Genomic DNA, 14,176 nt, shown 5'->3' with positions numbered 1-14,176 from the left:
TTTATAGCTTAAATCAAGAACTCGCAGAATCAGGGCCGTCAATACAAATGGATTTACCTGGTCTATCCGAATTCGTCTTCGCTTTAATTAACTGGCTTCATTGTCTAATGAAAAATTCCGATAGATATTGGATTTATAATATAAAATATCACCTGGAATTTTCACTAAATTAGAATATTAGAAAAAAAAGGATAAAAAACAAAAAATGTGATGACCACTTTACATCTTAAAGAGAAGAGAAAGATATCCATAAAAGAAGAAGAAGAAGAAAATTAAAATATTACAATAGGAGCCTTACATTAATATCATCTAAATAATATTCAATAAGCACTTTGGAATTCATTAGTAGTTATGATTCTTTTACAAGATTTCAAAATATGGAAAATATATATAAAGACTATGATAGTCTATAAATGATAGATTATGATAATTTCGCAAGAGATTAGTAAAAATAATATTAAATCGAAATATCATAGATAATCCGAAAAAAGAGGATTATGGAAAATTCTTAAATGCGTTTTGCCAGGGCATCGTGCAACGTGAGCACGTGCCTACTCGTCAGGGAAACCCATGATATATGCTGATTGGTCGTTGCGTCATATTCCCGGGGAAGAACCCACGATCCTAGTCATTAAATTGTACTTTGATTAACGCATTATTCCGATATTGAAAGCAGTTGATTACGTGCGTTTGGTGAGTAACGAGTGTCGCGCATCCCAACATTATCGGAGACGAGACTCAAATTTTATCTGTCCTGCTCATGACATTTGATCGTACTCGCGGTAACAGCTGAGCGAATTAATTTCTTAATTTGATGCATCTGCCGATCGCACGCTCTTTCAATATTCGTGAGGAAAGTAATCACCAATATGCCCGATGCGTACGAGAATTTTAACATGGCGATGCGGAGTATGTTGACATCCAGTGGTATTGTGGACAATGAGGCAGATCCGTCGTACTTTCCGTTCAACGGTAATACGAGCGCGAATGTTTCATTCACGTGTTACAGAAAAATTATTAATTAAAAATTATTATTGTACATGTATAATTGTGTCATTATCAATCGCTTATTTGACACATAGTGACACGTGATTACATGATGTCTCTGCTTGCTCTGTCGATATAGAAATTGATTTAAAAATATGAATATTATTTTCGTGTCACGAGCGGTCATAATAAATATCAAAGTATAAAAAATTATCATGTCATATTTTGTGCAACAGTCATATTAGAAATAATATTATTATAAGTCTGCTGTGTTTTTGAACATTTTCGAATATCCTTTATTCGTTGCCTTTTCATGTGTGATATTTTAATATTGAAAATTTAGTTTAAGGAAATATTTATATACTATTATTTTTGTACATTATTATAATTATTAAAACAAGTTTCATATATATATATATATATAGAAAGTTAACATATTTAATAATATATCGTATGTATATATAAAGAATTAATTATCGATCTAATAGAATATTGAAATTTCATATATTTTCTCCTTTCAGATTTAACATTGATGGGCAGTACAGATGGTCTAAGCCCATATAGTGGATCTCAGGGAAATATGAGTATTACATCACCCATGTCAACATCTTCGTCGCCTATGCATGTCACAGATAATTATATCAATTTAACTAATGCTTCAGGTATATATTTTAAATCAGCTTGTCTAAGATATCTGATAATTCTTACTTAAAGAGAATATATCAAATTTTTTTTATCTTATTAGTACAAGTACTTGGTGAACCATACATTAGTATCTTGGTGCAACCAATGGATAAATTTAGATTCAGATACAAATCTGAAATGGTAGGGACACATGGGAGTTTGTTGGGTGCATCAAATGGACGTAGACGGAATAAAAATAATGTACCAACAGTCCAAGTAAGTATAAATTAAATTCTCTGCAAATAAAATTACCAATATATATATATATATATATATATATATATATATATATATATATATATATATATATATATACATGATTTTCTTTATGCAGTGTTGTTATTTATTTGCTATTTTTTGTACTTTTAGTTACATAATTTTTTGGATAAAGCAATAATACGATGCACATTGGTTACAACGGACGACGAACATACACCACATGCTCATAGATTAGTGAAACGTATGGGTACCACAGATATAGATGACCCGCATGATATAGAAGTTTCATCTACAAACGATTTTACTGCTGAGTATGTTTGTATTTTCTGTCTAACATTGCAAACACAATTGATCTATGTATTTATTAATGCACTATATGGATGCATGTTTCTACTTCAGATTCCATAGTATGGGAATAATACATACTGCAAGAAAAAATATTAAAGACGAAATAGTACGAAAATTACGTGCAGAAGTTTTAGAGGAACGTAAACGTTCAAATTTTAATGCTACTCTTAGTCTTCGTGACGATGCACAGGTAGATTTTAATACCTTTTGTTCCTCTGAGATTGTTATATAATTAGACTTATATTTTTATTCTTTTCCAAAGAAAAATGGCAATTAAATTTTTTGAAAAATTTTGCATCAATTACAGATTAAAGCTGATGCAGAACGTTATCAGAAGACTATAAATTTAAATACTGTTACCCTTTGTTTTCAAGCATTTATCAAAGATCAACATAATGTCATGAGATCAATTACAACACCAGTTTATAGCAATCCCATCAATAATTTGAGTAAGTTTAAATAATTTATCAAAATAAAATTTCTTTCTTTTTAGAAAAATTTTTTTATTAAAATTTTCAAATTTATTGTTTTCATTATTCAAACGATGAAAAAGTTTAATAAGTTGTAATGCTTATGTTTTTAATAGAAAGCGCGTTAACTGGGGAGCTTAAAATATGTAGAATTGACAAGTATACCAGTAGTTGTGAAGGTGGAGAAGAAGTGTTCATACTTGTAGAGAAAGTTTCAAAAAGTAAGTTTGTAATTAATAATTTGATATTTCTGCACTACGATATACTACATTATCGCGGTAACATGTACATATAAAAATATGTAAAAAACATATGTATTTCATATTATAGAAAATATAAAAATAAAATTTTTCGAACTAAATGACGATGACATTGAGGTCTGGACTGATTATGGTCGTTTCTCGGAACTAGACGTTCATCATCAATATGCCATGGTATTTCGGTATGTATATTGTGCTTGAAATTACTTATTTTCTTTCATGATTAACCATATTAATTATACTTTCATAATTAATTATACTGTGTATTTCTAGAACTCCACCATACAAGGATCTATATATTACTTCACCGAGAGAAGTCTTTATACAGTTGGAACGTCCTTCAGATTCAGATTGTTCAGAAGCAATCAAGTTTACATATAAACCTAGCGATCGCATGATAGGTAAATTAATCACATAATTAATAAATTAATTATTTTATTATTATTTATTTAATTAATCACATTTATTTATCACATCCCATTTTCTATTTTGTTTTATTTTTTTTCGATTGTTTTTCTTTTCTCGATGTAATACTTATTATGATTTTACAATTTTTCAGGTAGGAAAAGAACGCGAGTCTCTCATTCGAATAGCGAAGAATTGGCACAAATGGCGTTTAATCTAGATATGCCGTTAATGAATACACCATTAATGAATGTACCTTCAAACAATGAAAGTACCGAAATTTCTAAAGAAATAAAAAAGATGTTAGAGGATAAATGCTCTTCGAGTGAGTTCAAGGAGTTTGTTGATCACATAAATTTAGATTGTAAGTGTCAAACTTATACATAGAGAAAGATTTACTAATCTCAAGTACATCTTAAAAAAATATATCACATGTTATTCAATGTAACTTAAATTTTACAGTATATGAGAGTTTATTAGCCCCGAGTGAAGAAAATAAATTAACTTATGATGGAGCACCGAGTAAAAAGGTAAACTTTTAATTCCAATATATAGTTTATAAAACTATAATTGTTATATTATAATTAATTATAATTTATAAATTCATAATTGCTATCTTATTGTTGCATCAATGTTATTATTTTGAATTTTGTTTTTACAGGATAATGAAATGTTTGCCAAAAATGTTATTATCGATACAATAAAGAGAATTAAAGCAAATCCAGATAAATCTAAGGATATTATAGTAAATATGTTAAAAGACAGGACAACTTATGGTGATTCGCCGCTACATTATGCACTCCGATATGGACAAAAAGATGTTATAAAACGTATCTTAATGCTTATAAGTTTTGTAAAAACAAATGCTGAAGAGTTAGTGAACATTCAAAATAGTTCTGGCAAGGTTAGCTTTTTTGATGCTTTGTCTATAATATATATCTCGTTTTAATAATTACAAGAATTATTTTTTAATATATTGCATTATATGCCATAGACACCATTGCATTATGCTGTTTCACAAGAACATGCGGAAATTACAAAAGCATTACTTATGCTTGGTGCAGATCCAAATATATCAGATCATTATGGACAAATGCCATTGCACAGAGCTGTTAAATGTACGTATTAATTTAAAAATATTTCATTTTATTTTTAAATCAATTGTTCTTTAAGAAAAATCTGACAATAGAAATGAGAATAGAAATTTAACGAAATATTTAAGATTTATGATAGTAAAAAATAACAGATAATATATACCTATAATAAGAAATACATTTTTTTAGTTCCAGAAGCAAAAGCAAGTATTGATGTTTTATTGGCTGAAGAAAAAATCAACATTGAAGCAAATACAGATTTAGGGTGGACACCTTTGCAATTAGCTGCTGAAGCAGGTTCATACTATGCAGTATGTTCTCTGATTAAAGCTGGTGCAAATGTAAATAATACCGATATGTCTTATGGAAGAACTGCTTTGCATATAGCAGTCGAAGGAGGTCACAAAGATATAGTGGAATTGCTGTTAAAAAATGTAAAATTTAATATTTATCAGAAACATGTCTTCTCTTTTCTATATCAAAAATGATATTATAGTATACTGTTGATTCTTACAGACCAAAATAGACGTTAACAAAAGAAACTTCAGTGGAAATACAGCATTGCATACTGCGGTAGTTACGCCTGGGATGAAAGCGAAAGAAATATGTGCCCTTCTATTGAAATATGGCGCTGATCCATACATAAGGAATTTTAATCGTGAGCCAAGCAACGTATGTCTATAATGATTATTTGAAATAAACCATATTTTATATATATATATATATATATATATATATATATATATATATAAAAGTAGTTCATTATATGTAATTGTATTTTCATGATAGATTGAAGGGGACCAAGTACAAAATATAAAAACTGAAATACACTCGGATGATGAAAACATGAAAGAATCCATCGGACAATCATCTTTCGACTTGGCTTCAAACAAACCAGATGTATGCAAAGAGAGATATATTCCACATCTTATCGTTATTATAAAGTTATATAGGAAAAATTATGAGGAAAATTTATTTTATTGCAGATTTTACAACTTGTTTCCAATCAAAATGATACATCATTAGGAGCAATTAAGTGTAAAGAGGAAAATATTGATGATACGCAAAAAGTTTGGATGGATGCAGTCCAAGAAAAACAATTAGCAGATATCCTAGATGAGACAAAAGGATGGAAAAAATTAGCCCGTCATTTAAATTTTGAAAATTTATTTAATAACTTTGAAGAAAGTTCATCCAGTTCAACATTACTCCTTTTGAATTATATTGCTGTAAGATTTTTTATTTTCTTTGTCGAGCGTTTCATGTGTATTATTCTGTTTTTTGTTATGAATGCATGCATTCTTACTGAAATAAATATCATTAAACTATGTATATATAATTTACTATATAATTTACTTTTTTGTAGATACAAACCAATATATCTCTCAGTGAACTGCAAAATATATTACAAAGCATAGGCGAAGAAAGTGCCGCTGTATATATGGGACAAGTTTTATCTATATTATCATGAAACTACGAGTGACACGATTTTAAAATGAACATTATTGGATCATTGCATACGTATATCATATATTATCATATATTTTATAACAACATTATTATTACGTTTGTAAATTAATCTTTTGCACTCCATAGGCGCCGCTATGGCGATATACATTTTATAATGAAATTATTTATGATACTGAGAACAGTAGTGACAATAAAAATCTGGAATTTTTTATTTGATATAATAATTTTTTAATATTCACCAGGTTTTACAAAAATGCCTTGCTGGTAGGCCATATGACAAAATTGGCTGGAGTGCAAAGGGTTAAAAATTTTATCATTTGAACAGATTAATCGTCTCTTCATTTATAGAATATAGATCTATTATTATTATTATAGATCTAGATTATTAGGTTTTATATTGTCATTGTATATTCATATGTATATAAATATATATATATATATATATATATATATATATATATATATATATATATATATATATATATACATACATATACACACAAATATATATGATACACGTATAATACACATTCGAGTAAAAAAAAAAGACATTATTTTTCTATTTCCAGAAACTTTAAAACACATTAGCTTCTCTCATAGGTTCTGATCTTAAAAATCTGTCGAAACTCAATTTCGACAAATCTATATTTATAAAACGATCATGAAAGATTAGCTCTGACATTGCGCGTCCTACTGCGGGTGCCTTCTGAATACCATGTCCACTGAAACCAGTCGCTATGTATAAATTATTATGATGAGGATGCTGACCAATAATGCCGTTTTCGTCAAATGTATTATACTCGTAATATCCAGCCCACGAAGATTTCACCTGTTAAAAATATAAATATATATTTAAAAAAAGAAGTATATACTTTTGATGTATTAATAATTTAATTTTTATATTTATATATACATTGTCCATATTTGTGTAAGAATGAAAATATATATAATTTATTAACTTTAGCAGCGTGTTTTTACGTTTCCTTTACAGGTATGTTTATTTTGTTATAATGAGAAATACCTTTAAATTCTCAAATGATGGTACTCTGTGAGCGAGTATAGGCCATATTTTATTGTCAAAGAAATCATGATCGACATCTAAGTTATCTATTGATGGCTCTTCGTCCAATTCTGGGGATTTTCCGCTAATATAATTGCCTCCGAGACCATCTCTCCTACAAATCATTTAAAATGTATTTATAAAATGTTACTCTTTTCATAAATTTATCCTTTAATAAATTTTATTTATTTATTAAGAATTTTTGTTTTGCTTCTGATGCAAAAGTACATATTACAACTCAAGAGTATACAGTATATAGATTCATACCTGAAATATGCACCACTAGGATCAATTGTTAGAGGTGTGTTTAAACCAGGTCCATCTGGGCAATGAAAACAATATACATATCTTTTTCTGTAAAAAAAATTATATCTTTAATTATAATAGATAATATCAAAAAATAAAAAATTTGAGTTACTTGTATATCATTAATAAAATTACCTAGGTACCACTGGTAAAGGTACAGATAATAATTCTTCACCTATTCCAATATCAGCCATTTCAGCTACATCGCCACTAAATGCGCCTGCAGCTATTATAGCCTTACAAAATTGTATTTGTCTAATATCACCATCATTCGTTTTTACCTAATACAAAAAAACGTATTATCTATTTAAAAAATTATGTTAGATTCACAATTGATAAGTTATATAAGAATTTATAGACAGACATGCACGAAATTGAGTGCTCTATTTGAATTCAATTATAAAGTATATAAAATTATATATTATAAACATATATCAAATTATATATTATAAAATATATAAACATATATTTTATTAATATTTATAAGGATTATTATAAATATATAAACATGGACTTACAACTACAGTATTTAATTGTTGGACAGGATCCATATTTATATCAAAAGTTGCTGGAACCGTATTATATTGAAAAGCCTTAACTTCGGCATTGATATATCGAGTACCTAAATGTTTAGCCTTCTTTTTCAAAGCACATAAGAGGGACCATGGATCGAACCATCCTTCTTTTTCCAGTCCAAGACAACCCGCCGCAATCCCGTCAGTATTTAACCAAGGAAACATGCGCTGCAACTTTTCTGCAGTAAGAACTGTATTTTTTGCTCCTAAAGAATTCTGCAGTTTAGAGTTTTGTGTTAAAGTTTCGCCACCCGCTTCGGTGGCCAAAACTAAGTAACCATAGGGGTGAAAATTCAAGTCAATAGGTGGCTCTCCAGGAATACCCAAATGTTCATTAATATTTCGCAGGAATTCTGCACCATACAGAGACATTTGAATATTTTCTTCAAGAGAAAATTGTTGACGCAAGCCACCAACTGAAAGAGTTGTAGAAGCTTTGGCATACTGAAAAATATAAAAAAAAAATATAATTACAATACATTAGATGTAAACTCTCAATTATTATTGATCAAAAAAGAAATAAAGAAATATATCTTAAGACTAAAAAATTCATATGAATTAATATTTATAATTACTGTGGGATCTTTTTCAACCACAACAACATGAAATTCTTCTTTATGCATTGTCTGTTTTAACCAATATGCTATCGCACTGCCTATTGCACCGCCACCAATAATGAGTACATCGCAATGTTCAGGAATTACTTCAGCTCTCTCGAAAAGGGCTTCAAAATCTGAAGATTTTCCATCAAATGACAAACATTTTTTTAAGTTGTTCCAATCTCGTTGCATCTTCTTCCATGCTCTTTCTCCTTTAGTGGTAGTATCCACAAATTCTCTATATTTTTTCCTATCTTGATCATCATCTTTGATCTTCGAACTCTATAAATTTTATGCAACAAATATTAATTATGCACAATAAACTATATAGCAAAAGATAAGAGTCTCTATTATATTTTATACTGTATATTTTAGATTAGTGTTCTTCATTTTTATCTCAAAGAATTCTCTTTTTCTAAAAGCTACACATGCTTATTCCATTTTATATATAAATACAAAAAGCAAATATAACACAGAGAAATATATGAATAATAAAGAAAATTATGTGAAATATTTAAAATTATGAAAATAAAATTATGTAAATGTAATGGTAACAATAAAAGAGATTCATGAAGTATTATAGAATTACAATTATTATTACAGTGACAATTATTATATTCATACACATTCGTTTAAAAAAAAAAAATAATTTCAATAGAGAACTGTTAGAAATTAATTAATACATTCAATTCAATGGATTTTATCATATATAAATTCAATATCATCTTAGTTAGCCAGTCTTAGTTAGCTAACCTTTAACTAATATATATATATATATATACATACCGCACCTTATTTCTGGAAGAATTTATGAATTGAATTGCCGAGTATTGCTTCGAAATATCGATGTGCCTTTTTCCGCATGTCAAATGTCGCAACATTTTGTTGATAACTCTACAACACTTAACTCTGTCACCAGAGAATAAACAAACGTTTCTTAGCCTTTTCTTATTTCAGAAAACATGTTTATCAGTGATACCGAAAGATAATAACAGTAAAAAACAAAAGAAAAAAACATTTATCTATTACCGTTTATCAGTAATCTGTATTTATGAAATCAAATTAATATATCTGTCAAGATAATTACCGTGCTATAAAAATCAACTCTGCATCTATCAATACATCGATACATATAGAAATAATGAGACACAGCTGATTTACTAACAAGTTCTTTTTTTTCTTTTGTTAGAAAAATAAAAAGTAACATTCATAAAAAATAATATAAATCGAAAATATAAAAGTCGCATAAAAGAGACGAGATAGAACGATCAATTTTGATAATAATTTTTTTTACTTCTTCACTTATTATTAACTTGCTCCATTTGTAATTTTTGAAGTCCAAAACATGTATAAAATCTTTTATAAAAGTTTTCTTCATCATTATCTAATATAGTTTCTTAATCTGTAAAACAGATATATTATCAATAAAAATATATTGATAATCTTTAATGATACATATATCTTTTATAAAAGTTTTCTTTATCATTAACATAGTTTCTTAATCTGTAAAACAGAATATAAAGATATAGGCCCATATTCTGAATCCTCTTTTATCGATAAAAGTGCTCCTAAAAGCGGCCTGTAGCCAATCAGAAGGCTTATATGCCACTTTTAGAGGCACTTTTATCGATAAAAGAGGATTCAGAATATGGGCCATAGTGATAATCTTGGCTATTAATGATACATATATATATATATTACAATCACAATTGCAATTATTATCTTTCCAGATAGCAATATTTACAACGAGATTTCATCGCAAATTTTATCTGATAAATTCCTCTCTACAGTAAAAAATAAAAGAAATATATATGTATAATCTTTTTAGTAAATAAAATAAAATAATATATGTATTTTTCTCTACAAGATACAATAACAAATTTCTTTATAAAAATAACACACATCTATAATTGATGTAAAATATAAATATTTTATTATAAATATATCTCTTACATGTAAGAAAAACCATTTTCTTTAATATAAATTAAATTTTTAGAGAATAACATATTGTTTGCTTTTTCATATAACAATTCTTAAACTTTACACGAAGAAATTTTCGTTGAAATAATCAATTTGAATAATTATTAATATTATATTGAGTATATTTGTTAATGATATATGTTTAAATTTATTTATATGGATACAAAAGTAGAGAATAATCTTTGTTATTATAATAAAGTTAAAATAATTTCTAATTAAATAATCTTAAAACAGTCATTATTTCATCAAATCTATTAACATTACTTATATTGCAATTGACAAAAATGAATTACTCTTTAACATTTTGATTATCTATCATGTTACAAGGTATCAACACCAACTTAGGTATCATACCAGGTGGTGCTACAAATTGTTGTGTACTTTGTGGCTTGCTCTGGCCAGAATATTGTATTTCTGTTTCTGTGACAATCTTACATATGTTCATCTTGATATCTGCCTGTGCCTTTGGTGGCAACTTTTTTACTGTCTGCGCCATGCTATCGAAAAATAGTTCTATACTACTCTTACTCTCGGGGGCCAAGTAAACTTGTTCGAAATTGGGATCATTATCCTTTGCACTGCTCGATTTTTTTGTAGGCGAGGTAAGTGTACTTTGTGTTAATGGAGTGGTTATGAAAAGAGGGCTAAATACTCTACCAGTATCAACTGTACTTCCATTATTAGTTTTAAAGGAAGAGGTCTTTATTACATTATAAGAGTTAGATGCTTCTGAAGTTGATGGAGGATAATCGACCTTCATTCGTTTTGGACGTATCTTTCGATACTTTGACTGTATCTGTTGGACACAATTATCAATGTCTTGCTGTGTCATGTCTTGTTCGACTTCTATATTCTGTGTATCCAATTGCACATCATTGTTGTCCAATGTTTCAATTGTTTCAGGTTCTACCACAACTGGGTCAGCTGCTGTATCGTCTATAACCTCCAAGTATTCGCTATAGTCTTCATCATTTCGATCTTCCAATTGCTCCAGCAAACCTTCAGAACTAATTTCACCTGAGTTTATGTCTTGTATATATTCCTTAGTCAGTTCTACACATTGCGGTTGATAATCTGCTTCGTATCTATTAAAATATCCTCGATTAAGGAAATGTAGCTTAATTATATTTTGCTTCTATAAAAAAAAACTTACGGGAATTTTAAAAAGCTCAAATGATCTTCAAAAATCCATTTTTTCCTTCTGACACCCTCTTCCGTTTTATTCTTGTATTTCAAGATACGGCAATAGGTGTCTCTAAGATTTTTCCATTTCAATCTCACCCACATTGCTGTAATAAACGAATAACGTTAATAATCTAAAAGCAATAACATAAAAGCAATGTGCAATTCATGAAAGGAAATCGTACGATCAAGTCCGAGCTCGTCCGAGATGCGCTTCCAAACTTTCTGCTTAAACTCTTGTAATTTAATCGACAAGCCCTTCACTTCTGTACAATACAGCACCGGATGCTGCTTGATGGCTTCTATGATCTTTAGCGAAATTTGATGGGAGTCGGGCGGCATCGTCGGCGGCATCTCTTCGCGCGAATCCTGAGCTTGGCCGGGTCAATCTGCGAAAGAAAAAAAATAATTCAGTTTCACTACATAATTCGCGCGACGTATCAGTCGCGTATCGTTCAATTTCATTTTCATATTCCCGCCCCGGCGCGACTAAAGCCCGACACAGCGGAGCGATATAATCCGCCGACGAAGATTTGTCGGCTTTATCGCGTTGCGTACGATTGTGCGTGCGTCATTATGGCATGTAACGCGCACATTGGACGTAACGTCGCTCGATATGGATCAGATGTGAAATTCGTCGGCCGGAGTGGTCGCGAGTAGCATGTGTACATACCTCGCAAATCAGCGAAAATCGCTCGGTGATAAAAAGGTCCTCCTGTCAATATTCGTTGACGAACGTCGTCGTCCAATGTCGCCGGGGCGACGCGAGTTCGCTCGTTTCCGTCGCACTTCCGTCCATTTCCGTCGCCCTTCCCGCGCCGGAAGTCTCTAGTTCTACTCGCGAAAAACGCGCGTTCGTCCGCAACTTGTTGTTTTTTCTCTTCTCTCTCTTCCTCTGCTGTATAAAAGTAAACGCGAATACCTTTACTATTACTTAAATAAATATTTGATTTATTATAGCTATTTTGCGTATAATATAACGCAATGCCATGCTAAAAAATAATGCGTGATATTATGACCAATCAAAATCGCTAAATTATTAGATTGGTTGTCAGAATATTCAGTAGCAAAATTCCCTAGAGAAATTTAGCATATTACGGACAAACGATACGGTAAATCGATTGGTTATCATGTTAATTCTATTGATTTTCACAAGATGTCAGTTGCTTCGGTTGTCTGCTAATAAATATTAGATGGGTCTACTTGTTTCGTACTTGTTTATGCTTTGTTCACGTAATCTCATATATATATATTTCAAGAAAGTGTTTTAAAAGAGAGAATTGTGCGATATCTTTAAATAAAAATATGGCACATCTTCCCTCGGAGCTCGTGTCACATTCGCAAAAAGTATGTAGCTTGTACAAACGTGCGCTTCGTTGCATAAGAGATTGGAATCATAAAATATCCGATTACAGGTATGTATACATCAGCTGACAGTTACACATGTCGTATGTGTATACATATATTTATATGTATAATTCTATACTTTATTGTATGCACAAAATAACAAATTCAGATTCTCAAGGAAGAAACAGTAATGACATAACGCAAACGAAATGTAATTAAAACAATTTATCTGTGAATAATTATAATTTATAAACTATTCAATAAAAAAATAAAACATTAATATAATTTTATTCAGCTATTACTATTATATTACTATTTTAATTTGAATTGCTTTATAATAATCAATAATATAGTTATTTTGCAATTATATTCTCTATACATGGAATTATATTTTATTCTTTTACTTTTAGGATCCAGGCTATATTAATGAGAGAACGTTTTGATAAAAACAAAGATATAAAAGATATGCGTTATGCAACATATCTGTTAGAAGAAGGAGAAAAAGAACTCTTCTCTCATCAACATTTCCAACCAATGACGTATCCCAATTCAGCCACAGGAGGAGCGTATGGCCGAGAAGGCGAAACTCCAGACTGCGTGTTGGATTATTGGCATCCTCTAGAGAAAGCTAGATATCCAAAATATTTTGCACGTCGTGAACAGATGAAAAACGAATACGAGAAATGGTATTTTGAAACATATCCAAAAGAGGAGAAGATGATCAAAGATCACTAGACATCTGTAAAATATATATTTATGCTGTATCAATACAATATAACTTGTAGATATAATAATGTAATATAATGTCTAATATTATGAATATTCTCGTTGAATGGAATAGCATCCCTATTACAGAGAAATATCTGAAATTTTCAAAAACAAAAAATTAAGAGATTACAGTCATCTGACAATAGCATTCTCTCTTGTAAATTTTTTATAAAAATTAAAACTTGATATAATGTGGACATAATTGCAAAAATATAAGAAACGAAAGATAATTTCCCACACAATATATATATATATATAAATACATTATATACATATATATATATATATATATATATATATATATATATATATATATATATTTATATATATTTATTTCATGTTTCATACATATTTATTAGATAATAAGAATACATACCAAGTAACCTAGCTATTTTTCTGTAATTGAATTAATTATATATTTA

At 29.2% G+C, this 14,176-nt stretch overlaps 4 protein-coding genes across 8 annotated transcripts; 2 read left to right on the top strand and 2 right to left on the bottom strand.

The window, feature by feature from the left end:
- The first annotated feature begins 430 nt into the window (after positions 1-430).
- Rel (nuclear factor NF-kappa-B family member relish) lies at positions 431-7,386 on the top strand. 3 transcript variants are annotated; one of them, XR_014440264.1, is made up of 20 exons: positions 431-972; positions 1,509-1,649; positions 1,733-1,887; positions 2,041-2,201; positions 2,290-2,428; positions 2,546-2,687; positions 2,825-2,929; positions 3,039-3,150; positions 3,242-3,369; positions 3,528-3,737; positions 3,836-3,903; positions 4,035-4,277; positions 4,368-4,491; positions 4,657-4,901; positions 4,984-5,139; positions 5,257-5,367; positions 5,454-5,696; positions 5,834-6,801; positions 6,929-7,130; positions 7,223-7,384. XR_014440264.1 is itself a non-coding variant. In XM_083107656.1 (18 exons), exons 1-18 carry the CDS (start codon positions 870-872, stop codon positions 5,936-5,938), a joined length of 2,691 nt encoding a protein of 896 aa, XP_082963782.1. In that variant the 5' UTR covers positions 431-869; the 3' UTR covers positions 5,939-6,900. The 3 variants fall into 3 exon arrangements, 1 of the variants encoding a protein (XP_082963782.1); XR_014440263.1 differs by having other exon boundaries at positions 6,929-7,386; XM_083107656.1 differs by lacking the exons at positions 6,929-7,130; positions 7,223-7,384 and having other exon boundaries at positions 5,834-6,900.
- On the bottom strand, positions 5,618-9,708 carry LOC145976517 (FAD-dependent oxidoreductase domain-containing protein 1). Of its 3 annotated transcripts, XM_083107658.1 has the most exons (8): positions 9,565-9,708; positions 9,269-9,386; positions 8,454-8,759; positions 7,822-8,322; positions 7,439-7,584; positions 7,265-7,351; positions 6,959-7,112; positions 5,618-6,766 (listed from the first exon to the last, which is right to left on the bottom strand). In XM_083107658.1, the coding sequence occupies exons 2-8, from the start codon at positions 9,356-9,358 to the stop codon at positions 6,512-6,514; spliced, it is 1,539 nt and encodes a 512-aa protein (XP_082963784.1). In that variant the 5' UTR covers positions 9,359-9,386; positions 9,565-9,708; the 3' UTR covers positions 5,618-6,511. The 3 variants fall into 3 exon arrangements, with proteins under 3 accessions (XP_082963784.1, XP_082963786.1, XP_082963785.1); XM_083107660.1 differs by lacking the exon at positions 9,565-9,708 and having other exon boundaries at positions 9,264-9,389; XM_083107659.1 differs by lacking the exons at positions 9,269-9,386; positions 9,565-9,708 and adding an exon at positions 9,161-9,237.
- A 679-nt stretch (positions 9,709-10,387) lies between these two features.
- On the bottom strand, positions 10,388-12,572 carry LOC145977134 (uncharacterized). Its single transcript, XM_083108860.1, has 4 exons — positions 12,313-12,572; positions 11,825-12,028; positions 11,611-11,746; positions 10,388-11,542 (listed from the first exon to the last, which is right to left on the bottom strand). The coding sequence occupies exons 2-4, from the start codon at positions 11,991-11,993 to the stop codon at positions 10,747-10,749; spliced, it is 1,101 nt and encodes a 366-aa protein (XP_082964986.1). The 5' UTR covers positions 11,994-12,028; positions 12,313-12,572; the 3' UTR covers positions 10,388-10,746.
- A 274-nt stretch (positions 12,573-12,846) lies between these two features.
- On the top strand, positions 12,847-13,806 carry Nd-b22 (NADH dehydrogenase (ubiquinone) B22 subunit). Its single transcript, XM_083108152.1, has 2 exons — positions 12,847-13,054; positions 13,397-13,806. Exons 1-2 carry the CDS (start codon positions 12,945-12,947, stop codon positions 13,719-13,721), a joined length of 435 nt encoding a protein of 144 aa, XP_082964278.1. The 5' UTR covers positions 12,847-12,944; the 3' UTR covers positions 13,722-13,806.
- The last annotated feature ends 370 nt before the right edge of the window (positions 13,807-14,176 follow it).

Source organism: Camponotus vicinus, unplaced genomic scaffold, assembly GCF_025532165.1.
Source record: "Camponotus vicinus isolate PSW18456_S1 unplaced genomic scaffold, iyCamVici1.0 SCAF_9, whole genome shotgun sequence".
In the NCBI taxonomy this organism is placed as follows: domain Eukaryota; kingdom Metazoa; phylum Arthropoda; class Insecta; order Hymenoptera; family Formicidae; genus Camponotus; species Camponotus vicinus.
Note: the sequence above shows the minus strand (reverse complement) of the source record. Positions and strands in the feature narration are given on the sequence as shown.

Bases quoted from the DNA above. Each gene is read 5' to 3' on its own strand.
- Rel (XM_083107656.1), top strand. From the start codon at position 870: ATGCCCGATGCGTACGAGAATTTTAACATGGCGATGCGGAGTATGTTG. The intron at 2,688-2,824 runs GTAAGTTTAAAT...TGTTTTTAATAG, and splicing joins CAATCCCATCAATAATTTGA to AAAGCGCGTTAACTGGGGAG. The intron at 4,492-4,656 runs GTACGTATTAAT...ACATTTTTTTAG, and splicing joins ATTGCACAGAGCTGTTAAAT to TTCCAGAAGCAAAAGCAAGT.
- LOC145976517 (XM_083107658.1), bottom strand. From the start codon at position 9,358: ATGTTGCGACATTTGACATGCGGAAAAAGGCACATCGATATTTCGAAG. The intron at 8,323-8,453 runs GTAATTATAAAT...TATATTTTTCAG, and splicing joins TGGTTGAAAAAGATCCCACA to TATGCCAAAGCTTCTACAAC. The intron at 7,352-7,438 runs GTAATTTTATTA...TTTTTTTTACAG, and splicing joins CCTTTACCAGTGGTACCTAG to AAAAAGATATGTATATTGTT.
- LOC145977134 (XM_083108860.1), bottom strand. From the start codon at position 11,993: ATGCCGCCGACGATGCCGCCCGACTCCCATCAAATTTCGCTAAAGATC. The intron at 11,747-11,824 runs GTACGATTTCCT...CGTTTATTACAG, and splicing joins GGACGAGCTCGGACTTGATC to CAATGTGGGTGAGATTGAAA. The intron at 11,543-11,610 runs GTAAGTTTTTTT...ATATTTTAATAG, and splicing joins TTGAGCTTTTTAAAATTCCC to ATACGAAGCAGATTATCAAC.
- Nd-b22 (XM_083108152.1), top strand. From the start codon at position 12,945: ATGGCACATCTTCCCTCGGAGCTCGTGTCACATTCGCAAAAAGTATGT. The intron at 13,055-13,396 runs GTATGTATACAT...TTTTACTTTTAG, and splicing joins CATAAAATATCCGATTACAG to GATCCAGGCTATATTAATGA.